Genomic DNA, 25,359 nt, shown 5'->3' on the forward strand with positions numbered 1-25,359 from the left:
TCTGTTGAGAACTTATGGTCACTAATGAATGAGTGAGAAGGTTTTTAAGTTGCTCAAAAATTTTCTTCAAGTATGTTAAGCGTTGTCTGAGTGCAGTGGCTCTCGCCTGTAATACCAGCACTTTGGGAGGCTGAGGCCGGCAGATCACCTGAGGTCAGGAGTTCGACACCAGTCTGGCCAACATGGCGACACCCTGTCTTTACTAAAAATACAAAAATTAGCCAGGCGTCGCTGGGCACGGTGGTTCACTCCTGTAATCCCAGCACTTTGGGAGGCCGAGGCAGGTAGATCACATGAGGTCAGGAGTTTGAGACCGAACTGGCCAACACAGTGAAACCTCATTTCTATTAAAAATACAAAAATTAGCCAGGTGTGGTGATCGGTCCTTGTAATCTCAGCTACTTGGAAGGCTGAGGCAGGAGAATCTCTTGAACCCGGGAGGCGGAGTTTGCAGTGAACCGAGAGGGTTCCACTGCACTCCAGCCTGAGCGACACAGCAAAACTCTGTCTCAAAAAAAACAAAAAAAAAATTAGCCAGGCATGGTGGTGCATGCCTGTAATCCCAGCTACTCAAGAGGTTGAGGCAGGAATATTGCTTGAATGCGAAAGGCGGAGGTTGCAGTGAGCCAAGATCGTGCACTGCTCTCCAGCCCAGGTGACAGAGTGAGACTGTCTCCAAAAAAAAAAAAGTATGTTAAGCATCATTTGAAAAATCATATATAGGCCGGGCGCGGTGGCTCAAGCCTGTAATCCCAGCACTTTGGGAGGCCGAGGCGGGCGGATCACGAGGTCAGGAGATCGAGACCATCCTGGCTAACATGGTGAAACCCCGTCTCTACTAAAAATACAAAAAAAACTAGCCGGGCGTGGTGGCGGGCGCCTGTAGTCCCAGCTACTCGGAGGCTGAGGCAGGAGAATGGCCTGAACCTGGGAGGTGGAGCTTGCAGTGAGCCGAGATCGCGCCACTGCACTCCAGCCTGGGTGACACAGCGCGAGACTCCGTCTCAAAAAAAAAAAAAAAAAAAAAAAAAAGAAAAATCATATATATACTGTCAACAGCTTAGGAGAATTAATAAATATGTGCTCTACTGGTTGTAGATGTCATTCTTGTAGGGCTGCAGAGGCAAGTTACCTAATTGCTTGGCAGATGTAAACAACTTTTGACTTCTGCTTAAAAACCCATTTTCCTGTAGTATATCACTATGTATACATCATTTTGTGCTGAAATTTTGCGTTTCTTTTTCTTTTTTCTTTTTTCTTTTTTTTTTGAGATGGGAGACATGGTCTCACTATGTTGCCCAGGCTGATCTTGAACTCCTGGCCCCAAGTGATCCTCCCACCTCAGCCTCCTGAGTAGCTGGAACTTCGGGAGCACACCATCCTGCCTGGCTTCTCTTATCATTCAGTTGAAGCATTATTCTTTCTATTATAGATTTTTCCTGTGGATCTTTACTATATCTTTCTTTTTTCCCACCCTCCCTTCCTCCCTCTCTCCCTCCCTCCCTTCCTTCCTTCCTTCCTTCCTTCCTTTCGGCTTTTTTTTTTTTTTGAGATGTTGTCTTGCTATGTTGTCCAGGATGGCCTTCAACTTGTGGGCTCAAGTGATCCTCCTGCTCCAGCCTCCTGAGCAGCTGGGACTACAGGCACCTGGCTTTTATCATTCTCTTAAGGGTGTTATTAAAAATGGCTTATTTGATGAATTAAGATAAAATAGTAAAGAAACATTACATACTTATCCAAGTTAATTTTAACCTTTTAAATTAATTTTTGAGTAACCTGACTCCTAAGAAATGTATCAAATTATTTATGATGATATTATTTCCGCGAAATTATAGAAGAAGCAGATTTTCCCACAACCCCTAATCTATGAAGTATATAGACTAGAATTAGTATTGTGTAAGTGGTTGAGTAAAATGAGTCTTGGTTTTGAAATTAACAGCTGTGTGACCTTATGCTAGTTAATTTCTCTGAATATCAGTTTCCATTTATAAAATGGGATAAACTGGCAAATATTTATTTGGTGCCTTGTGAGTATACTACTGCTCCCTGCTGTCTGGGAGGTTCTTGACTATTGTGACTTCTCAATCAGACCATTCTGTAATAAGTGTTATAATCAGGAGATAAAATCTAGAAATTATCTAAAGCAAGACTTCAGTTTGCTTTTTTATTAATGCAGCAATTTTTTCTTTCTTTTTTTATTTTTTTGAGACAGAGTCTTACTCTGTTGCCCAGGCTGGAGTACAGTGGCATTATCTCAGCCCACTGCAACCTCTGCCTCCCAGATTCAAGTGATTCTGCTGCCTCAGCCTCCCAAGTAGCTGGGACTACAGGCATGTACCACCACACCCAGCTAATTTTTTTATATTTTTAGTAGGGATGGATTTTCACCATGTTGGTCAGGCTGGTCTCGAACTGCTGACCTCGATCTGCTTGCCTCAGCCTCCCTTAGTGTTGGGTGGCGTGAGCCACCATGCCTGGTCTCAATTTTCAATTTTTCAATTTTTATTTTTATTTTTGTAGAGATGGGATCTCACTGCATTGCCCAGGCTTGTCTGAAACTCGTGGCTCCAAGTGATCTTCCTACCTTGGCTTCCCAAAGTGCTGGGATTGCAGGCATGAGCTACTGTGACGGCTCTCTATTTTTATATTATGCAATTCTTGACAAACTGAAAAAAGGTCTGATACGCTTACTAGTAGAAAAATAGGCTATGCTTTCTATATTTGTTTTATTCTTCCCTCCCCCATATAAAGATTTTTGGTTTGAGAGTTAATTTATAGATCTGATTTTTAAGAGTTCAGCATACTATATTTATTTTTTTTATTTTTATTTTTTTTAAGAGTCAGAGTCTCTTCTCTGTTGCCCAACCTGGAGTATAGTGGTGTGATCACAGCTAACTATAACGTTAAACTCCTGAGTAGCTAGGATTACAGATATGCACCACCACGCTCCGCTATCTAAAAAATTTTTTTGTAGAAATGGGTTCTCACTGTGTTGCCCAGGCTGGTCTTGAATTTATGGCCTCAAGTGAGCTTCCCGCTACCCAAAGTGCTGGGAATACAATTGTGAGCCACTGTGCCTGGTCTTGTATTATGTGTTTTCTTAAAAGTGAAATCTTTTTGACTGGATGTATCTAAATTCCCGTGTCTAGAAAAGTAAAGAATAAGCTGCCAGACCTGACTCACTTATTGCTGACAGCAGATAAGGGACAGATAATTGAAACGTAAACTGACTTCATGCTATAGTGATAGGAAAAGAGTGAAAATGAGGCAACACCTCAGGGAATTCAGTTAAAAAGTGTCTGAAATTTCTTTGCTATTAGATAATTTTACATTTCCTTACATGGACTGAGGAAACAGTATTAATTCGAAAGTATTTTGTCATGGAGTCAAAATTCATTTGTGGTTGCATCACGGTTGTAGTAGTTGTGGTGTGTAACACTTCAGAAGCGAACCAGCCTATGGTGTGTAGCAGTTTAGAAGGGAACCTCTTAGTCAAGTGAAGAAATTAAGTTCAAGCAAAAAAGTCCTTTTGAGCCAGATGCTGTGGCATATACCTGTCGTCCCAGGTACTTGGAGGTCTGAGGCAGGATGACTTGAGTCCAGGAATTTGAAGCTGCAGTGTGCTATGATGGCACCTGTAAATAGCCACTGCACTCCAACCTGGACAGTGTAGTGAGACCCCATCTCAAAAGAAAAAGCCTTTTGGTAATTGTCATCTCATATTTGTAGGTCACTAAAAGGAAAACTAATTCTTAGACTTTCATGTGATATAATGTAAAGTAATATAGTTACAAATAATTTATAATGAGCTTATCAAAAGTACCTATCATTGCTTGTACACATGTACATACACACACATGCACATATACAGAGGAAGCTCTGGAGGAATATAAACCTTGGTCACAGATTTGTCTGCAAGAGGAGGAATCTGCAGGAGGAGGGACTATGGAAGAGAGATTTTCACTCTTCACTGTATATACTGTTTTTTTTTTTTTTTTTTTTTTTTTGAGATGGAGTTTCACTCTTGTTGCCCAAGCTGGAGTGCAGTGGCGTGATCCTGGCTCACTGCAACCTCCGCCTCCCGGGTTCAAGTGATTCTCCTGCCTTAGCCTCCCAAGTAGCTGGGATTACAGATGTGTGCCACCACGCCTGGCTAATTTTTGTATTTTTAGTGGAAATGGGGTTTCACCATGTTAGCCAGGCTACTCTTGAACTCCTGACCTCAGGTGATCTGCCCACCTCGGCCTCCCAAAGTGCTGGGACTACAGGCGTGAGCCACTGTGCCTGGCCCTTTTTTTTTTTTTTTAAAGAGACTTGGTCTCACAATGTTGCCCAGCTGATAAACTCCTAGCCTTGAGGGATCTTCTCATTTCAGCCTCCTGAGTAGCTGGGATTACAGGTGTAAGGTATCATACCTGGCCATACTTTTATATTGGCTTGTTGTTTCTTGTTTTTATTCTTTTTTTTTTTTTAATATATGTTGATCAAGTAAGAAAAAGCATCAGCGAATAAAAGAAAAAGCTCAGCTTGTACATTATTTAAGACAGTGTATAAAATCCAGTTTCTGACCGGGTACAGTTCCTCATGCCTGTAATCCCAGCACTTTAGGAGGCCAAGGTGGGTGGATCACTTGAGCCCAGGAGTTGCAGACTACCTGGGCAACATGACAAAACCCCATCTCTACCAAAAAATACAAAAATTAGCTGGGCGTGGTGACATGGCCGGTAGTCCCAGCAATGCAGGAAGCTGAAGTGGGAGGATCACCTGAGCCTGGGGAGGTCCAGGCTGCAGTGAGGTGTGGTCACGCCACTGCACTCCAGCCTGGGCGACAGAATGAGACCTTGCCTCAAAAAGGAAAAAAAAACCAAAAAACGGTTTCTGCCCTCAGAAATGTATGGCTCAGGTAGAGTTATAAACTTGAAAAACAAGTACTGTCCAATATGGTACCAACTTCTAGGAACAGTGTAGAAGTTCAAAGAAGTGAAAGATCAGTATGTGCCACACTAGCAGGAGAAGACTGTAAGGAAGAGGTTTCATACGGGTGTGGAAGCAATCTTCTCAGTTTGGGGGAACATCTGAATCCAAGGTATTTTTTTTTTTTTTTTGAGACAGAGTCTCGCGCTGTGTCACCCAGGCTGGAGTGCAGTGGCGCGATCTCGGCTCACTGCAAGCTCCGCCTCCCAGGTTCAGGCCATTCTCCTGCCTCAGCCTCCGAGTAGCTGGGACTACAGGCGCCCGCCACCACGCCCGGCTAGTTTTTTGTATTTTTAGTAGAGACGGGGTTTCACCATGTTAGCCAGGATGGTCTCGATCTCCTGACCTCGTGATCCGCCCGCCTCGGCCTCCCAAAGTGCTGGGATTACAGGCTTGAGCCACCGCGCCCGGCCTCCAAGGTATTTCTTAGTAGATTGTGTAAAATATATTGCTTTGAGGAGGATATAGAGATGAATAAGACGTGATTTCTTATCTTGTTGGATAGTAGACAGTATTGGAACCTGGCATGACATACATAAAATGCAGTGGAATGTGTTTGCAAGGGATTTACAGATAATGTGCTGGAAGTTCAGGTGATGGAAAAATCACCCCCATAGGGGGTTCTTGTGGGAGGCCTCTGAAGGAGTTGGTACTTGGATTAAAGTGGTAAGAGAGTGCCACAGAGCAGGATGAATACAACCGTTTTTTTTTTTTTTTTTTTTGAGACAGGGTCTCGCCGTGTCGCCCAGGCTAGAGTGCAGTGGTGCATCCTCGGCTCACTGAAACCTCTGCCTCCCAGGTTCAAGCAATTCTCCTGCCTCGGCCTCCTGAGTAGCTGGGACTACAGGCGTGCATCACCATGCCTGGTTATTTTGTATTTTTAGTAGAGACAGGGTTTCACCATGTTGGCCAGGCTGGTCTCAAACTCCTGACCTCAGGTGATCCACCTGCCTCAGCCTCCCAAAGGTGGGAGCCACTGCACCTGGCAATTACAACATATATATATATATATGTATACACACACACGTGTGTGTGTGTGTGTGTATTTTTTTTTTTTTTTTTGAGGAGTCTCGCTCTGTCACCCTGGGTGAAGTGCAGTGGCACGATCTTGGCTTACTGCAACCTCCGCCTCTGGGGTTCAAGCGATTCTCCTGTCTCAGCTTCCTGAGTAGCTGGGACTATAGGTGCCTGCTACCACGCCCGGCTAATTTTTGTATTTTTGTAGAGATGGGGTTTCACCATGTTGGCCAGGTTGGTCTTGAACTCCTGACCTTGTGATCTACCCGCCTCAGCCTCCCAAAATGTTGTGATTACAGGCATAAGCCACCATGCCCAGCCACAACTTATATTTTAAAGGAGGAGACGACAAGTTCAAAATGGCATCAGGAAGTCCAAATGGCTAAAAAAAAAAAAATACAGGCTTGGAGAGAATGGAGGTGAGGTGTTATTCTTATGGAAGACATAGATGTGGGTTTTGGTATTACTAAAGAGAGCAGTGGATGGGGAATCTTATTGAGGAATAAATTTAATGAATGTAAAACAATTCTAAAATCTCAGTTAATGTAAAAAGTTTTCTAAAGTATCCTTTTATTTCAGCTTACGTGGTGTTTTTTTCCTAGAGCTTGCCATGGTGGACTTTGAGATGTGTGAATATTCATCAGCATTTGCTTGAGGAACGCTCACCTCTGCTTTTTACTCTTGCTGAAAACTGTATTGATCAAGGTATGTAGCAGATTTTGTTTGATATGGGCATGTAGCTCCGTTCTAATTACTTGACTGATGTACTCCTTTTTTGTTTATTTTTTTGTCCAGTAGTAATGCCTTTTTGTTTGGAGTTGTTTCTTTCTTTTTTTTTTGATGTAGAACATCACAAGTTGTTATGTTGTCAGATTATAGAGTTCCTTTTGGTCGTTTTAGTTTAAAAAAGATATCTACTTTCACTTACTTTACCTACTGAGAAAGGGTGATTTACTGTATGATTTTATCTCAAATTGTTTAAAGATATTGTAATTTTTTTCTGTTCTTTAAGAAGCCGCATTGGAAACAAATGTACTCACCTTAATTCTTTTTTTTTTAAAAAGTCCTTAACTAAGTTAAGCTGGAGTAAATTGTATTAAATTACACAAAGAATAAGAAATTATCCTATATCCTACTGAGTACATCAAGAAAAGCGTAAGAAAACAGTTGATAGAAAACAAGTTTCACTGAAGTTAACAATAGGTAAGGAGGCTATTTTGTATTTGATTTTATTAGTATTTTTTGTAACGTATAATATACATGCAGAAAAATACCTAAAACCTAAATGAAAAATTTGCCAAATAATTATAAACCAAACATCCATGTAAGTGCCTCCTGCTGCCTTTGTTGCAGATATCCCTCCTGTATCCTAGGGAAAGACTTTGAAAAAGAGGAGAATCTTAGGTGCCTTAACACTTGGTTTCCAGTCTTCCTAGTTTTGGGGATGGTTTTTTTTGATGCAAGTTGCCACACAAAACAAAAACAGATTCTCCTGTGGTGAAGGAATACGTGAACATAAATGAGCTTGGACTTGACCATGAGTTTTTGAGTGACAGAGATGGGATTTGACTTTAGCTGTGTCTGGTTCCAAAGCCCAGACTCCTTTCGGATTCAAAGAGTATGGAATGAATATGTACGTGTGTGTCCAAGGGACATGGGGAGTGGTAGTTAGCATCATTCTGTGTGGAGAAAAGTGATCTGTACTTGATGGAGGTAGCAGATTCATGAAGGTATAACATAACTCTCGTGTTATATATAATATATATTATATATTTTTATTTATTTATTTATTTATTTATTTATTTATTTATTTATTTATTGAGACGGAGTCTCGCTGTGTCGCCCAGGCTGGAGTGCAGTGGCCGGATCTCAGCTCACTGCAAGCTCCGCCTCCCAGGTTCACACCATTCTCCTGCCTCATCCTCCCGAGTAGCTGGGACTACAGGCACCTGCCACCATGCCCGGCTAGTTTTTTATATTTTTTAGTAGAGACGGGGTTTCACCGTGTTAGCCAGGATGGTCTCGATCTCCTGATCTCATGATCCGCCCGTCTCAGCCTCCCAAAGTGCTGGGATTACAGGCTTGAGCCACCGTGCCCGACCTTATATATTTTTATATATATTATATATTATATGCATATATGCATATATAATATAAGAGGCTCCTGTACCTTTTGGGCATCTGTTTCCTTCAAGAGATGTTATGTTATGTTATGTTATGTTATGTTATGTTATGTTATGTTATGTTATGTTATGTTTTGAGACAGAATTTTGCTCTTGTTGCCCAGGCTGGAGTGCAATGGCGCGATCTTGGCTCACCGCAACCTCCGCCTCTTAGGTTCAAACAATTCTCCTGCCTCAGCCTCCTGAGTAGCTGGGATTACAGGCATGTGCCACCACACCCGGCTAATTTTGTACTTTTAGTAGAGACAGGGTTTCTCCATTTTGGTCAGGTTGGTGTTGAACTCCTGACCTCAGGTGATCAGCCTGCCTTGGCCTCCCAAAGTGCTGGGATTACAGGCGTGGGCCACTGAGCCCGCAATCCTTCAAGAGTTTTTACAGTAACAAGCTAGGCCAGAATACAGTGGAGAGGACTATAGCTTGTTTAGTCATAAATATTACTAAGCCAGGTGAGTGGTTGAAACTAATTTCTCAGTTTTTATTTTATTCTACGACAGAAATACATAAACATATGCTAATCTTAGATAAAATGACCATGCATACATAATTCAAATAGAGATAATAATGAAAGTATTATTCAATCAGTATAATAATTGATTCATTTATGTCGTTTGTTCCAGGACTTAGTTTATATTCTTTCAAGATATTTAGGTAACATAAGGCTGGGGGTCAAGCAGAGGGCCTATTAGATGTGATCATAAATGTTGTAAGTCATCCCTTGGTATCCGAGGATTGGTTCTGGAACCTGACCCTCTCATACCAACATCCTTGTATGCTTTCCTTATGTATCTTTTTAAAAGGTAGGAACTGGGCCAGGCACGGTGGCTCACACCTGTAATCCCAGCACTTTGGGAGGCCGAGGCGGGTAGATCACGAGCTCAGGAGTTTGAGACCAGCCTGGCCAACATGGTGAAACCCCGTCTCTACTAAAATACAAAAATTAGCTGGGCGTGGTGGCGGGCACCTTAATCCGAGCTACTCAGGAGGCTGAGGCAGGAAAATTGTGTGAACCCAGGAGGCAGAGGTTGCAGTGAGCCAAGATCACATCATTGCACTCCGGCCTGGGCGACAGGGCAAGACTGCATCTCAAAAAAATAAAATAAAATAAAATAAATAAATAAAATAAAATAAAATAAAAAGTAGGAACCATATGGTATGTTTTGGAGAGGATTCTATTCTGTGAGTTAAAATTAAGTTCCAAACCAGAAACTAAGATAGCTGGAAAATGTGACTTTAAGTGACTCATTCCCCAAGAGGTCTCAGTTCTTTTCTGTGTTGTATTTCAGCATGTCATTTGCTTTGCCTTGCAACTAAGAATTTTTTATGTTGCTGTTCTAGGCTAATCAATGGCACTTTTCAGTTTATCTAGTCATAAAATGGTCCATTTTGGCTAGGTCTAAATAGGTTCATAGCTAGTACTGAATTATAACCTTTCATGAACGATTTCATTTTTAAAATGTTTTGTTCTGGGATTTGATCCAAATGTTGTCCAAATGGTCACTTATAACTGAAATAAGATTCAGTGCCCAGAGAAGGGTATTATATTTGAAATCTTGCCCTTGAAGGATCATCAGAAAGTTGGCAGGATTGTTTTTTTCATTCTGTGAAATATAAGCAAAGGATTTTATGAACAACTATGATATTTAGGTTTTTGTCCAGACATGTTACACCAGTATAATACAGTGGAATGGAGCCTATCATAATGTCAGCATAACTTTGCTGGGCTGATTACGTCTATAATAGGAGTAGGTCAGAATCTTGAAAATATATTTCTCAGTACAATCTAAAGCATTCTTTTGGATGTCACACTAAATGAAAGCATGATTCTCTAAAGAACTACTTTGGGGCATACAACAATTGATCATGGCATCCAGTGCTGAAAACATGTTATGTGTAGTGCATGAGAGGTAATATTGTACTTTAGCTGTTTGAAGATGACCTCATAAAGTCACTAAGAGAAACCGGGTTAAAATACTGTCATCAAGTCCTGCTGTGACGTTTCAGGCAGCTCTATGACTCTGGGATTAGGTTGTTTCCACATTGAAAAAGTGTTCAAAACAACAGTCTCCGCTGTGACTCATGCCTGTAATCCCAGCACTTTGGGAGGCTGACGCAGTGGATCACCTGAGGTCAAGAGTTCAAGACCAGCCTGGCCAACATGGTGAAACCTTATCTCTACTAAAAACATAAAAATTAGCCAGACGTTGTGGTGTGTGCCTGTAATCCCAGCTACTCGGGAGGCTGAGGTAGGAGAATCTCTTGAACCCGGTGGTAGAGGTTGCAGTGAGCCAAGATCACACCACTGCACTCCAGCCTGGGTGACAGAGTGAGACTCCATCTAAAAAAAAAAAAAAAAGAAAAAAAAAAGAAAAAAAAAAAGAAAGAAAACAGTCGTTTGGTAACTGATGCATACATTGATTTCTTTTCATAAATTTGATACTTTGGAATAAATGTTATTGAATGTACTAAACATCATTGTAATTATAATTGTCCATTAAGGATTTCATTTTAGCATAGCATTTAAGTAATCTCATGAGAAGAGATTTTGGTTTTAGCATACATTTTAAGTGTGGGTGACATTTTGATCCAGAATGTCACAAATATTCATTTCCGGGGAGAACCTCCTGATTTATTAAAATAAGAATATATGCCTATTGGGTCAACATGCTCCTTTTTAAATTTAAACCTTGGGTTATCTATCTTCAAAGCTCAAAACTTTGCTTCCATTGTTGACTCATTGTTTTCCACCATTCTGCATTTCTAGCCAGTTCTTAAATCTTACCAATTCTTCCCCAAGGGACCCATATTGATCTCTCTTTTCCATATCTACAGCTTTTATCCTAATCTGAAATCTTTAGTTTGGAAAGGCCCTTTAGAGATAATCTCATCTAGCTAAATCATTTTACAAAGAATTGAGACTTAGAGAAGTTGCCCAAGAACCAGCACAATGATGTGGAGTTTCTTACTCCAAGTCCTGCTGACACTTTCCCTTGCTTTTGATAATGCAGCTAACATTTCTGTAGTGTATACACCATATCAAGCACTCTTTGAAGTCTTTAATTATATTAACTAGCTTATTCCTCACAACTATGAGGTAGAGCCAAAGATGGTGTAATAGTGGATATAGTGTGCCTTTTAAAAAACACCTTTTTTTTTTTTGAGAGGGAGTCTCGCTCAGTCGCCCAGGCTGGAGTGCAGTGGCGCGTCTCGGCTCACGGCAAGCTCCGCCTCCCGGGTTCATGCCCTTCTGCCTCAGCCTCCTGAGTAACTGGGACTACAGGCGCCCGCCACTATGCCCAGCTAATTGTTTTTTGTATTTTTAGTAGAGACGGGGTTTCACTGTGTTAGCCAGGATGGTCTCGATCTCCTGACCTTGTGATCCGCCCGCCTCAGCCTCCCAAAGTGCTGGGATTACAGGCATGAGCCACCATGCCCAGCCTGACATAGCATTTTAAAATCTAGCTTTTAGTTCTTGATTCCCTATGTGAACTCAAGCAGTTCACTTGACTTCTAAACCAAGGTTTGCTTCCTTATAAAATAATCTTTGAATTCTTTCCAGGTATAAAATAATGTGACGTTTTGTAGTCCAGCTTCTCATACTAATGGTGGACTCTTGGAAGTTTGTGTCTAAAAAATTATCCCCTTTTTTATTGGACAGTTTCAGAGATTACTTGGTGAAGGAGCTCATTTCATTGTTAAGATTAGTGATTGCTACAAAGCACTTTTGTTTTTTTTTTGAGAGACAGAGTCTCGCTTTGTCACCCAGTACTTTTAAAATTAATTACAAAATCTTATATTGTCACTTTCATGCAGTATTTCTGCTAACTAGAGCTGTGCTGTTCAATATAGTAGCTACTAGCCATGTATGGCTACTTAAATTCAAATAAAGTAGAATAGATGAAATTGCAAATTCAGCTCCTCAGTTACTGGGCACATTTCAGGTGCTCAGAAGCCACATGTAGCTAACGGCTGCCATCTGGACAGTGCAGCTGTAGACTGCTCAATAACATCAGGGAAAGTTGCATTGAACAACACTGCTATTGAGTACTGGCTTGAGTGTTCTAAATGCCAATTTCATAATGTCTTATGTTTTTAATGAGGAAATTTTTTATTAGTCCCAGTTTTATCTTTGGCCTTCTATCTCCTGCTGAATTTGATATTTAATTTAATAAACTCTTGAGTGCTTGTTGTGTTCCAGAAACTGTGCTAGGTGCTGTGGATATCAGTGAACTTAGTGAGATAAGGACTAAAGTACAGGTTGGACAAACAGGTAATGCAGAGTAAGGAATGAGGGAGAGAATGTGATTGTTCTGAACCGGGAGGTCAGAGAAAGCTTCACCAAGTGGCTGATACTTGCACTGAATCTTAAAGAATGGTGGGGATTTTTTAGGTAGAGAACTTGGAAAGGACATGTACTATGTACAAAGAGAGGTACAGAGACTTGGAACGTCTTTGTGAATTTGGAAATTCCAGTAGTTTGGAATGCCTGGAGCGGAGTGTGAAGGGCGTGTGTCTCAGCTGATGAGGTTTTCCGGATGGGGAGGAGCTAGATCATGAGGATGCTGGATTTTCATCTCCTTGGTGATCACCACGAAAGGGTTTTTAGAATATTTGCTCACACCGAGGATATTATTAGAGTTGTGATAGGTGCTGGGCCTATGCCTGTGGATGAGACACACATAGACCCTCCTTGGTAAACCTTACAAACTTGATGTGAGGTTGCAGCCAAATTCTACCCATCTTTTAAGGCCCCACCCTTCTGATAAGGTTTGTTCAATTATCCAATCTTTATGGGTTTCCCCCTCTGCTACTTTTGGTCAATGGCACACAATTTAGAATCAAACTAACTGCATATTGAATCATTCAATAATGATTGTGTGTCTTTGCTTCTTAGCTACCTAGCTCTTCCTACCCCACCCCATTTTTAGGGAAGAGTAGGACTTAAACCTTGCAGTAAGATCTAGCACAATTTTTTTTTTTTTTGAGACGGAGTCTCGCTCTGTCGCTTAGGCTGGAGTGCAGTGGCGTGATCTCGGCTCACTGCAAGCTCCGCCTTCCCGGTTCACGCTGTTCTCCTGCCTCAGCCTCCCAAGTAGCTGGGACTACAGGCGCCCGCCACCACGCCTGGCTAATTTTTTTGTATTTTCAGTAGAGACAGGGTTTCACCGTGTTAGCCAGGATGGTCTCCATCTCCTGACCTCATGATCCGCCCACCTCGGCCTCCCTAAGTGCTGAGATTACAGGTGTGAGCCACTGTGCCCGGCCTGATTTAGCACAGTTCTAAGAATCACTAATAACTCAATCGATAGGTATTAAAGGTTATACAATGGAAGAGAGGGAGATAGTTGGGAAAGGAGAGAGGCAGGAGAACGAATGAAAAATTAGAGGGGTCCGCAACAGGAAATGAAGCTTGCAAAGTATAGCAGGAAGAGAATTTTTTAAGAGGAAATGAGTTGGAGTTGGCAAGTACTTTCCTATTTAGACATGATAGGCCATATTCCTCCCTGGTTTTCATGGCTTATCAAGAAAACCCTTGGAACAATTAAAATTTGAAACAGTCACAAACTTTTTTTTTTGAGGCGGAGTCTTGCTCTGTTGCCCAGACTGGAGTGCAGTGGCGTGATCTTGGGTCACTGCAGCCTCCACATCCCAGGTTCAAGTGATTCTCCTGCCTCGGCCTCCCAAGTAGCTGGGATTACAGGTGCCCGCCACCACGCCCAGCTAATTTTTGTATTTTTAGTAGAGACGGTTTCACCATGTTGGCCAGGCTGATCTCAAACTCCTGATCTCAAGTGATCTGCTCGCTTTGGCCTCACAAAGTGCTGGGATTACAGGCGTGAGCCACTTCGCCCAGCCCCTACTTATATTCTAATCCAGAGTTATCAGCTGTAACTTTTCCTTATTTTGCAGGTTCAGATATATTTCTTTTTTTTTCTTTTTTTTTGAGATGGAGTCTCGCTCTGTCGCCCAGGCTGGAGTACAGTGGCGCAATCTCGGTTCACTGCAACCTCTGCCTCCCGGGTTCAAGCGATTCTCCTGCCTCAGCCTCCTGAATAGCTGGGACTACAGGCGCCCGCCACCATGCACAGCTAATTTTTTTGTATTTTTAGTAGAGATGGAGTTTCACCATGTTGGCCAGGCCGGTTTCGAACTCCTGACCTCAAGTGATCCGTCCACCTTAGCCTCCCAAAGTGCCAGGATTACAGGTGTGAGCCACAACACCCTACCCCTACTTATTTTTATTCTAATCCAGAGTTACCAGCTGTAACTTTTCCTCATTTTGCACGTTCAAATAGATTTCTTTCTTTTTTTCTTTCTTTCTTTCTTTTTTTTTTGAAATGGAGTCTTGCTTTGTTACCCAGACTGGAATGTGCTGGTGGAATCTTGGCTCACTGCAACCTCTGCCTCCCGGGTTCAAGTGATTCTCCCGCCTCAGCCTCCCAAGCAGCTGGGACTACAGGTGCTCACCACCACAACCAGCTAATTTTTGTATTTTTAGTAGAGATAGGGTTTCACCATGTTGGCCAGGCTGCTCTCAAACTCCTGACCTCAAGTGATCTGCCTGCCTCAGCCTCCGAAAGTGCTGGGATTACAGGTGTGAGCCACTGTGTCCGGCCTAGGTTCAGATATATTTCAAGCCATCATCTTTCATACTATTGTTATTTCTGAATCTGTATCTCTATGCAGGTATTACCTGGAGACATTATTTGTTTTTCTTTATGCTTGTCTGATATTTATGAAATTCAGCTTCTCAGGAGCATGTGGATGTTTGGTTGACTGTACTGCTCTGGGGGAAACAGCAGTTCTCTATCTTCATTGCTCTTTTTTCCTCAGAGTTTTATGTCTTCATCAGTAGCTTAATTACATTGGAAAGTTTTTCTGCTGAATACTTCTGACAGCTTTCAACTTTTACTCTATATCGGAAGCTTTAAAAATAGATAAAAGCCTCAATCCTTCTTAAACTTGTTCATACAGAGATTGGGTCTTCTTACTTTCCAAACTTTGAAAATGTACGATTTTTTGAAGTTTGAAACTGCTGTGTCAGGTCGTAGCCTTTGTCTCTTTTCTCATCTGCCTTTGGGCAACGTTTTCTCATTATTCTTTCCACTTAGGGCAGGTGAAACGGAAAAGTTACGTTTTTGTATGCTAAAAGTGATGTAAAATAATTTAGCAGTTATTCCACTTGAATAAGCATATCTTGGTGATAAACTCTCTGTTTCTGTTTGCTTGGAGATGTTCTTGTTTCTCTCCTTGAACTGTTGACTAAAATATTCTAGGCAGCACCATGAAGATACTTTTCTTTCTTTCTTTTTTTTTTTTTTTTTTGAGACAGTCTCACTCTTGTCGCCCGGGCTAGAGTGGGAGTGCAGTGGCACAATCTACATTCACTGCAACCTCTGCCTCCCGGGTTCAAGCAATTCTTCCACCCCAGCCTCTCTAGTAGCTGGGATTGCAGGCCACCACACCCAGCTAATTTTTGTGTTTTTAGTAGAGACAGGGTTTCACCATGTTGGCCAGGCTGGTCTTGAATTCCTGACCTCAGGCGTGAGCCACCACTCCTGGCCATGTTTTTGGTTTTCGTTGTTGGTGTTGAGAAATCAGTATTGGTCCAATTGCTCTTTCTGTGTAACTAGTCCACCTATTTTCTTTTGCTCGTCTTAAGATTTTTACTTTGTATTTGCGGTTCTTTTGTTGAACTATGAGGTAGGTATGGATGCTTTTTCTTTTTTTCTTTTTTTTTTGTTTTCTTTTGAGACTGGGTCTGGCTCTGTCACCCAGGCTGGAGTGCAGTGGTGTGATCTTGGCTCACTGCCACCTCCACCTCGCAGGCTCAAGTAATTCTCCTACCTCAGCCTCCTGAGTGGCTGAGACTACAAGGTGCACACCACCATGCCCAGCTAATTTTTGTATTTTTAGTAGAAATGAGGTTTCACCATGTTGGCCAGGCTGGTCTCGAATTCCTGAGCTCAGATGACCCGCCCGCCTTGACCTCCCAGAGTGCTAAGATTACAAGCATGAGCCATCATGCCCGAGCTCCCCTACTTTATTTATCCAACATTTGATCTCTGAACGTATAAGATAATGCAGAGAAAGCACGGAAGTACAAGAACAAAGCCAGTTATACTGATAGTACATGCATATATACATATGTATAGATAGGTGGGCAGAAAAGTTGGTAGGTAGATAGGAGGGAAGATAGATATATACAACCAATTTTGGGCATTTGTGTGACTTATTTATGTATTCTTAGTACAGTTTAAATTTGATAGTAGACCTACCTGAGCTATCACAACTTAGTAAGCCTCATTAAATGCAGTAAATGTCCTTTCCATGATACTTGAGAGAAGATTTTTAAGAACCTTGGCCAACCCTTGTGTCCCTTGATTTTTGCATCCAGAACATTTTGGGAAGATTACTGTCATTGGCAGCCAAGCAAAATTGTGTCACTTGTGAATTGTACTAAGGTCATAGAAGGTTATTATATTTCTGAGAGTAATGACTAGACACTCAGGAATAATGGGCAGACAAAAGGAGAAGAACATTAAAAAAAAAGAAGCCCTCATCAAGAGCATTAAGTATTATTGGATCCAGCTTTTCCTGGGTTTGGTTTGCATGGATGAAATCTATTCAGGGGTTTTCATAGTGGAGTTCACGTTAGGATGCCTATGTGCCTTCTGAGGTGAGGCATGTGCATCTTGACTTACTCTCTTTGACTCCAGAGAATCTCTTAAGTGGACTATAGAAAAACACTGTCTTTCTTTTTCAGACCCATTTAAATTTCAGCTCACATAAAGACAAAGGGGTATCTGTTTCTTAGCTGTAGGTGTTTCTGCCAGATTATAGGTGATAAAGTAGATTGGGCTTTTGTAGCATCAGCTCTGCACCTTTATCCTTCCCCTGACAACTTCTCCGTACCCCTTTTCCCTACAAGCTTGGATTCACATCCTGGCATTGCCACTTAATGAGGTGACTAGTCAGTAAACTGAGCTCAATTTTCTTTTCTTTTTTTAATTTTAATTTAATTTAATTTAATTTAATTTTTTTTTTGAGACAGAGTTTCATTCTTTTTTTGCTCAGGCTGGAGTGCAATGGCTCTATCTCAGCTTACTGCAGCCTCCAGCTTCAGGGTTCAAGTGATTCTCCAGCCTCAGCCTCCCAAGAAGCTGGCATTTCAGGAGCGTGCCAGCACGTCCAGCTAATTTTATATTTTTGGTAGAGACGGGGTTTCACCACGTTGGCCAGGCTGGTCTCAATCTCCTGACCTCAGGTGATCCACTGCTTCGGCTTCCCAAAGTGCTGGGATTACAGACATGAGCCACTGCACCCGGCCCTATTTAACATTTTTTTCTTTTTTTTTGAGACGGAATCTCGCTCTGTCGACCAGGCTGGAGTGCAGTGGCATGATCTCCGCTCACTGCAAGCTCCGCCTCCCGGGTTCACGCCATTCTCCTGCCTCAGCCTCCTGAGTAGCTGGGAGTACAGGCCCCTGCAACCACGCCCGTATGTTTCCTAGAGACGGGGTTTCACCGTGTTAGCCAGGATGGTCTCGATCTCCTGACCTCGCAATCCACCCGCCTCGGCCTCCCAAAGTGCTGGGATTACAGGTGTGAGCCACTGTGCCTGGCCTTTTAAAGTTTTTTCAGAGACTGCTCCAATGCTTAGGCTGGAGTGCAGTGGTATAATAATAACTCACTGCAACCTCAACCTCCTGGGCTCAAGCGATCCTACCACTTCAGCCTCCCCAGTATCTGGGACTACAGGAGCATACTACCATGCATGACTAATTTATTGTAGAGATGTGGTCTTGCTATGTTGCCCAGTCTGGTCTTGAATTCCTGGCTTCCAGTGATACTCTTACTCAGCCTCCCCAAGTGCTGGAATTGTAGGTGTGAGGCTCTGTGCCCAGCCTGAGCTCAATTTTATAATGAATTAAGTGGAGATAATGTCAGCCTCCAATACATCATTGTGAGAATTAAATAACACAACATGTAAAATACCCATTGCTAGGCAGAGTAGATATTAGTAAAAATAACTTCTCTTTCAGTTTGAATGATGGGAAAACTGTCATCAGCCTTTGTGTTCCATTCATTCATTATGTATTCATTCTGGTAGGTTATTTTGTGAAATGCTGGCTAACATATTGGAAACATTTGTGAGATATAGTTTGTCAGCGATATTATAGAAGGGAATTCTGTTTGGGGGATCAATTGGATAAGGGTACCTGTTAGACACCCTTGTTACTCGGTGTATGTCAACTAGCCTGTCTTTATATGTAATTAATTTTGACAGTCATTTTATTTCAGATGCTGTTTTACTAGGTTATTATCCTCCATTCTTTTCATCTTAGATATTGAGAGAAATAAATTGGAATCTGACTGCCAAGCTAATATTCACTTATTCTTTATTTGATGTTCATACTGTATTAGACATATGGATGTTTATCTGTTTCCCTTTTTCTTTGATTTTTAGAGACAGAGTCTAGTCTGTCACCTAGACTGGAGTGCAGTAGCACAGTCATAACTCACGGCAACCTTGAACTTTTGGGTTCAAATGATCCTCCCGCCTCAGCCTCCTGAGTACTTGGAATTTCAGGCATGCTCCACTATGCCTGACTAACATTTTTATTTTTTTGTTGAGATGAAGCCACTCTGTGTTGCTCAGGCTTGTCGTGAACTCCTGGCTTCAAGCAATCTTTCCGCCTAGGTCTTCCTAAGCACTTGGATTATAGCGTGAGCCACCATGCCCAGCCTCCCCATTTCTTTCAAGGGAGAAATTCTACATTCTCTATGAAGAAAACTTGTAAACTGATATCCTCTTCATCAGATTTTCTGTGTTGCCTCTTTTTTTTTTTTTTTCTTTTTTTTAAGGGTCTCATTGAAGTACAACTCTTTATTTTTTCTTTATCTTACCAATTTGATATTTGGTTCTAACCAGTTTCTTCCATGCATACATTTTCATACTACATAAATATGTTTAACTGTTGCATATTCATGGTACTTTGCATCAACTCCTTATGTTGCCATTAAAAAAAATTTTATTTTATTATACTTTAAGTTCTGGGATACATGTGCAGAACATGCAGGTTTGTTACATAGGTATGCACATGCCATGGTGGTTTGCTGCATCCATCAACCTATCATCTACATTAGGTATTTCTCCTAATGCTATCCCTCCCTTAGTCTCCTACCCACCATGATGTTCCCCTCCCTGTGTCCATGTGTTCTCATTGTTCAACTCCTATGAGAACATGCAGTGTTTGTTTTTCTGTTCCTGTGTTAGTTTGCTGAGAATGATGGTTTCCATCTTCATCCATGTCACTGCAAAAGACATGAAATCATCCTTTTTTATGGCCGCATAGTATTCCATGATGTATATGTGCCACATTTTCTTTATCCAGTCTATCATTAATGGGCATTTGGGTTGACTCCAAGTCTTTGCTATTGTGAACAGTGCTGCAGTAAACATATGTGTGCATGTGTTTTCATAGTAGAATGATTTATAATCCTTTGGGTATATACCCAGTAATGGGATTACTGGGTCAAATGGTAATTCTGGTTCTAGATCCTTGAGGAATCGTCACACTGTCTTCCACAATGGTTGAACTGATTTACATTCCCACCAACAGTGTAAAAGTGTTCCTATTTCTCCACATCCTCTCCAGCATCTGTTGTTGCCTTTTTAATGATCGCCCTTCTAACTGGCATGAGGTGGTATCTCAGTGTGGTTTTGATTTGCATTTCTCTAATGACCAGTGATGATGAGCTTTTTTTCATATGTTTATTGACCTCATAAGTGTCTTTTGTTGAGAAATGTCTGTTCATATCCTTCGCCCACTTTTTGATGGAGTTGTTTTTTCTTGTAAATTTGTTTAAGTTCTTTGTAGATTCTGGATATTAGCCCTTTGTCAGATGGATAGATTGCAAAACTTTTCTCTCATTCTGTAGGTTGCCTGTTCACTCTGATGGTAGTTTCTTTTGCTGTACGGAAGCTCTTTAGTTCAATTAGATCCCATATGTCAATTTTGGCTTTTGTTGCCATTGCTTTTGGTGTTTTAGACATGAAGTCCTTGCCCATGCCTATGTCATGAATGGTATTGCCTAGGTTTTCTAATAGGATTTTTATGGTTTTATGTCTTATGTTTAAGTCTTTAATCCATCTTGAGTTAATTTTTGTATAAGGTGTAAGGAAGGGGTCCATTTGCAGTTTTCTGCATATGGTTAGCCAGTTTTCCCAACACCATTTATTAAATAGGGAATTCTTTCCCTGTTGCTTGTTTTTGTCATGTTTGTCAAAGATCAAATGGTTGTAGATGTTTGGCGTTATTTCTGAGGCCTCTGCTCTGTTTCATTGGTCTATATATTTGTTTTGGTACTGGTACAATGCTATTTTGGTTACTGTAGCTTTGTAGTATAGTTTGAAGTCAGGTAGTGTGATGCCTCCAGCTTTGTTCTTTTTGCTTAGGATTGTCTTGGTTATACAGGCTCTTTTTGGTTCCATATGAAATTTAAAGTAGTTTTTTTCTAATTCTGTGAAGAAAGTCGATGGTAGCTTGATGGGGATAGCATTGAATCTATAAATTACTTTGGGCAGTATGGCCATTTTCATAATATTGATTCTTCCTATCTGTGAGCATGGAATGTTTTTCCATTTGTTTGTGCCCTTTCTTATTTCCTTGAGCAGTGGTTTGTAGTTCTCCTTTTGAAAAGGTTCTTCACTTCCCTTGTAAGTTGTATTTTATTCTCTTTGTAACAATTTTGAATGGGAGTTCACTAATGGTTTGGCTCTCTATTATTGGTGTATAGGAATATGTGTGATTTTTGTAGATTGATTTTGTATCCTGAGACTTTGCGGAAGTTGCTTATCAGCTTAAGGAGATTTTGGGCTAAGACCATGGGGTTTTCTAAATATACGATAATGTCATGTGCAAACAGAGACAAATTGACTTCCTCTCCTATTTGAATACCCTTTATTTCTTTCTCTTGACTGATTGCCCTGGCCAGAACTTCCAATACTATGTTGAATAGGAATGGTGAGAGAGGGCATCCTTGTCTTGTGCCAGTTTTCAAAGGGACTGCTTCCAGCTTTTGCCCAGTCAGTGTGATATTAACTGTGGGTTTGTCATAAATATCTGTTATTATTTTGAGATCCATTCCATCAGTACCTAGTTTATTGAGAGTTTTTAGCATGAAGGCGTGTTGAAGTTTATCGAAGGCTTTTTCTGCATCTGTTGAGATAAACATGTAGTTTTTGTCTCGGTTCTGTTTATGTGATGGATTACATTTAATAATTTGCATCTGTTGAACCAGCCTTGCATCCCAGGGATGAAGCCAACTTGATTGTGGTGGATAAGCTTTTTGATGTGCTGCTGGATTCAGTTTGCCAGTGTTTTATTTAGGATTTTCGCGTCAATGTTCATCAGGGATATTGGCCTGAAATTTTCTTTTTTTGTGTGTGTGTCTCTGCCAGGTTTTGGTATCAGGATGATGCTGGCCTCATAAAATGAGTTAGGGAGGATTCCTTCTTTTTCTATCGATTGGAATAGTTTCAGAAGGAATGGTACCAGTTCCTCTTTGTACCTCTGGTAGAATTTGGCTGTGAATCCGTCTGGTCCTGGGCTGTTTTTGGTTGGTAGGCTATTAATTACTGTCTCAATTTCAGAACTTGTTATTGGTCTATTCAGGGATTTGACTTCTTCCTGGTTTAGTCTTGGGGGGGTGTATGTGTCCAGGAATTTATCCATTTCTTCTAGATTTTCTAGTTTATTTGCGTAGAGGTGTTTATAGTATTCTCTGATGGTAGTTTCTATTTCTGTGGGATCAGTGGTGCTATCCCCTTTATCATTTTTTACTGCATCTATTTGATTCTTCTCTCTTTTCTTCTTTATTAGTCTGGCTAGTGGTCTATCTATTTTGTTAACCTTTTCAAAAAACCAGCTCCTGTATTCATTGATTTTTTTCAAAGGGTTTTTCGTGTCTCTGTCTCCTTCAGTTCTGCTGTGATCTTAGATATTTCTTGCCTTCTGCTAGCCTTTGAATTTGTTTGCTCTTGCTTCTCTAGTTCTTTCAATTGTGATGTTAGGGTGTCGATTTTTTATCTTTCCCGCTCTCTCCTATGGGCATTTAGTGCTATAAATTTCCCACTAAACACTGCTTTAGCTGTGTCCCAGAGATTCTTTGTTTACTCTATGTGGGGAAAACCACCTACTCAAGCCTCAGTAATGGCGAACACGTCTGCCTCCACCAAACTGGAGCATCCTAGGTCGACCAGACTGCTGTGCTGGCAGCGAGAATTTCAAGCCAGTGGATCATAACTTGCTGGGCTTCATGGGGGTAGGATCAGCTGAGCTAGACCACTTGGCTCCCTGACTTCGGGCCCCTTTCCAGGGGAGTGAATGGCTCTTGTGTCTTGCTGGCATTCCAGGAGCCACTGGGGTGTGAAAAAGAACTTCTGCAGCTAGCTTGGTGTCTGCCCAAATGGCTGCCCAGTTTTGTGCTTGAAACCCAGGGCTCTGGTGGTGTAGGCACCCAAGGGAATCTCCTGGTCTGCGGGTTGCGAACATGGGAAAAGCTTAGTATCTGGGCCAGAATGCACCGTTTCTCGTGGTACAGTCCCTCAGGACTTCCCTTGGCTAGGGGAGAGAGTTCCTGGAACTCTTGTGCTTCCTGGGTGAGGCAACGCATCACCCTGCTTTGGCCTGCCCTCCATGGGCTGCACCCACTGTCTAACCAGTCCCAGTGAGAGGAGCCTGGTACTTCAGTTGGAAATGCAAAAATCACCTACCTTCTGCCTTGATTTCTCTGGGAGCTGCAGACCGGAGCTGTTCCTATTGGCCATCTTGACAGCCAGCCACCCCTGGCCATTTTTTTTTTTTTTTTTGGAGGCAGTGTCTGGCTCTGCCGCTCAGGCTGGAGTGCAGTGGTACGATCTCAGCTCACTGCAATCTCTGCCTCCCAGGTTCAAGCGATTCTCCTGCCTCAGCCTCCTGAGTAGCTGGGATTACAGGCGCACGCCACCATACTGGCTAATTTTTGTATTTTTAGTAGAGATGGAGTTTCACCATGTTGGTCAGGCTGGTCTCGAATGCCTGGCCTCGTTATCTGCCCGCTTCAACCTCCCAAAGTACTGGGATTACAGGTGTGAGCCACTGCGCCCGTCCCCCCACCAAATTTTTTTTTTTTTTTTTTTTGCATGGTTTAGACAAATCCTCTGAGAAAGAGCAAGGTTATGAATCATCTCCCAGGATTGTGTGGAATAAAGGAGATGGTGTACATAATGTCCTTAGCTCATGTCTGGAGCATATAAGTGCTTAGAGAATGCTGGCTGGTAACTATTAGTGTTCCTGTATTCCTCACGTCTTAATGTTTAAAATTATTTAACAACAGAGACTATGTACTATATACTTTATGTATTATAGACTCTATTTTCCACATTAATATATTTTTATTCTCATAATTTTTAATGTTTTATCTTTTGTCTTACAGTGATGAAACTACAGAATCTGTTTGTAGATGATTCAGGTCGATACTTGGCTATTCAATTCCATCTGGAATGTGCATATGTGTTTTTATATTATTATGAGTACAGAAAAGCGAAAGATCAGTTGAATATTGCTAAGAACATCAGCCAATTACAAATTGACTTGACAGGTAAGACTTTTATTTTTTGTGGATAATTGATTTTATTTTTATGATAAAACTGTATACATTGGCAGTTTGTATTGTATGTTGGTATTTGATTTTCTATATCCTATTTGCTTTACAAATGTAGACTTTAAAGGTTTCATTTACAAATTTATAGTTTATAACAAATTTGAAATGATATATTTTCCTTATTTCTAGAGTTTTCCATTTATTGCGCTGATCTATTTAGACGTGTTAGTAATAGCAGCCAGGCAGTACAGAAACATGCTTTTGAGCCTTTGGGGGATGGGCCCATAGAGGCCTTTCCTGACTAAGTTTGGCCTCTCTGCATTGCCCTTTCTTGTAAATACCCACCTATTCCTTCCATCTTGCTTTTTTTTTTTTTTTTAGAATGAGTCTCCCTCTGTTGCCCAGGCTGGAGTGCAGTGGCGCCATCTTAGCTCACTGCAACCTCAGTCTGCCGGGTTTGAGCAATTCTCCTTCTTCAGCCTCCTGACTAGCTGGGATTACAGTGCCCGCCACCTCGCCTGTCTAATTTTTTTTTTTTTTTGTACTTTTAGTAGAGATGGGGTTTCAGCATGTTGACCAGGCTGGTTTGGAACTCCTGACCTCAAGTGATCCACCTGCCTTGGCCTCCCAAAGTACTGGAATTACAGGCGTGAGCCACCACTCCCAGCCCACATTCTCTGCTTCTTATCGAGCTAGTTCTATAAGTAAAATCCTTCCGATGTATTATGAATAAACATGATTTTGTGGGCTTGTCTCAGATTGTAGCTACCTTTTGTTACATTGTGTGTGGGGGTAAAATTGTTTAATATTGAGCTTGTAACTTGGAACAATGGCCATGTATCAGCTGGAGCAATGGCCATGTGTAAGTTGTCTGTATATGAAAATATATATAATGTATCTTGTGAGGTTAGTTTCAGAAGTTATGTTTTTAAATATTTTGATCCTAGGAGGCTTTTTTGGGACTTTTGATGACATAATACTTAATTGTTGGTATATTTACTAGCTAGTTCTTCATATTTTGTTTTCTAAGTTAGGGTTGAAGAACTTAGAAATACAAGTGTGGTGTTCACAAATACGAGAATCAGTTTATTCTTTTTTCCCACTCATCTATAGCCTTACTATAAAAAGTAAGCTGTGGCCAGGTGCTGTGGCTTACATTTGTAATCCCAGCACTTTGAGAGGCCGAGGCGGGCAGATCATGAGGTCAGGAGATTGAGACCATCCTGGCCAACATGGCAAAACCCCGTCTCACTAAAAATACAAAAATTAGCTGGACATAGTGGCACCAGCCTGTAATCCCAGCTACTCGGGAGGCTGAGGCAGGAGATTCACTTGAACCAGGGAGTGGGAGGTTGCAGTGAGCCGAGATCGTGCTGCTGCACTACAGCCTGGCGACAGTGCAAGACTCCGTCTCATAACAACAAATAAATAAAATAAAAATGAAATAGTAAGCTGTGTTGAACAATTTCAGTGTCTATATTTAGCATAACATATTTAAAAGGTTAATGTATAACTTAGAGCCAGACTCATAACAGGGT

The 25,359-nt window shown here is 41.4% G+C and overlaps 1 protein-coding gene across 2 annotated transcripts in view; it reads left to right on the forward strand.

Annotated features, from left to right (window-relative positions):
* TTC27 (tetratricopeptide repeat domain 27) overlaps positions 1 to 25,359 on the forward strand; it is a 178,992-nt gene that overhangs the window by 14,099 nt on the left and 139,534 nt on the right. For both annotated transcript variants that reach the window (XM_025354562.1, XM_025354563.1), the window contains exons 5-6: positions 6,594 to 6,696; positions 23,654 to 23,818. In XM_025354562.1, the coding sequence (XP_025210347.1) occupies positions 6,594 to 6,696; positions 23,654 to 23,818 (268 nt within the window). The remainder of the gene's footprint in view (positions 1 to 6,593; positions 6,697 to 23,653; positions 23,819 to 25,359) is intronic.

Source organism: Theropithecus gelada, chromosome 13 (genome assembly GCF_003255815.1).
Source record: "Theropithecus gelada isolate Dixy chromosome 13, Tgel_1.0, whole genome shotgun sequence".
Classification (NCBI taxonomy): Eukaryota; Metazoa; Chordata; class Mammalia; order Primates; family Cercopithecidae; genus Theropithecus; species Theropithecus gelada.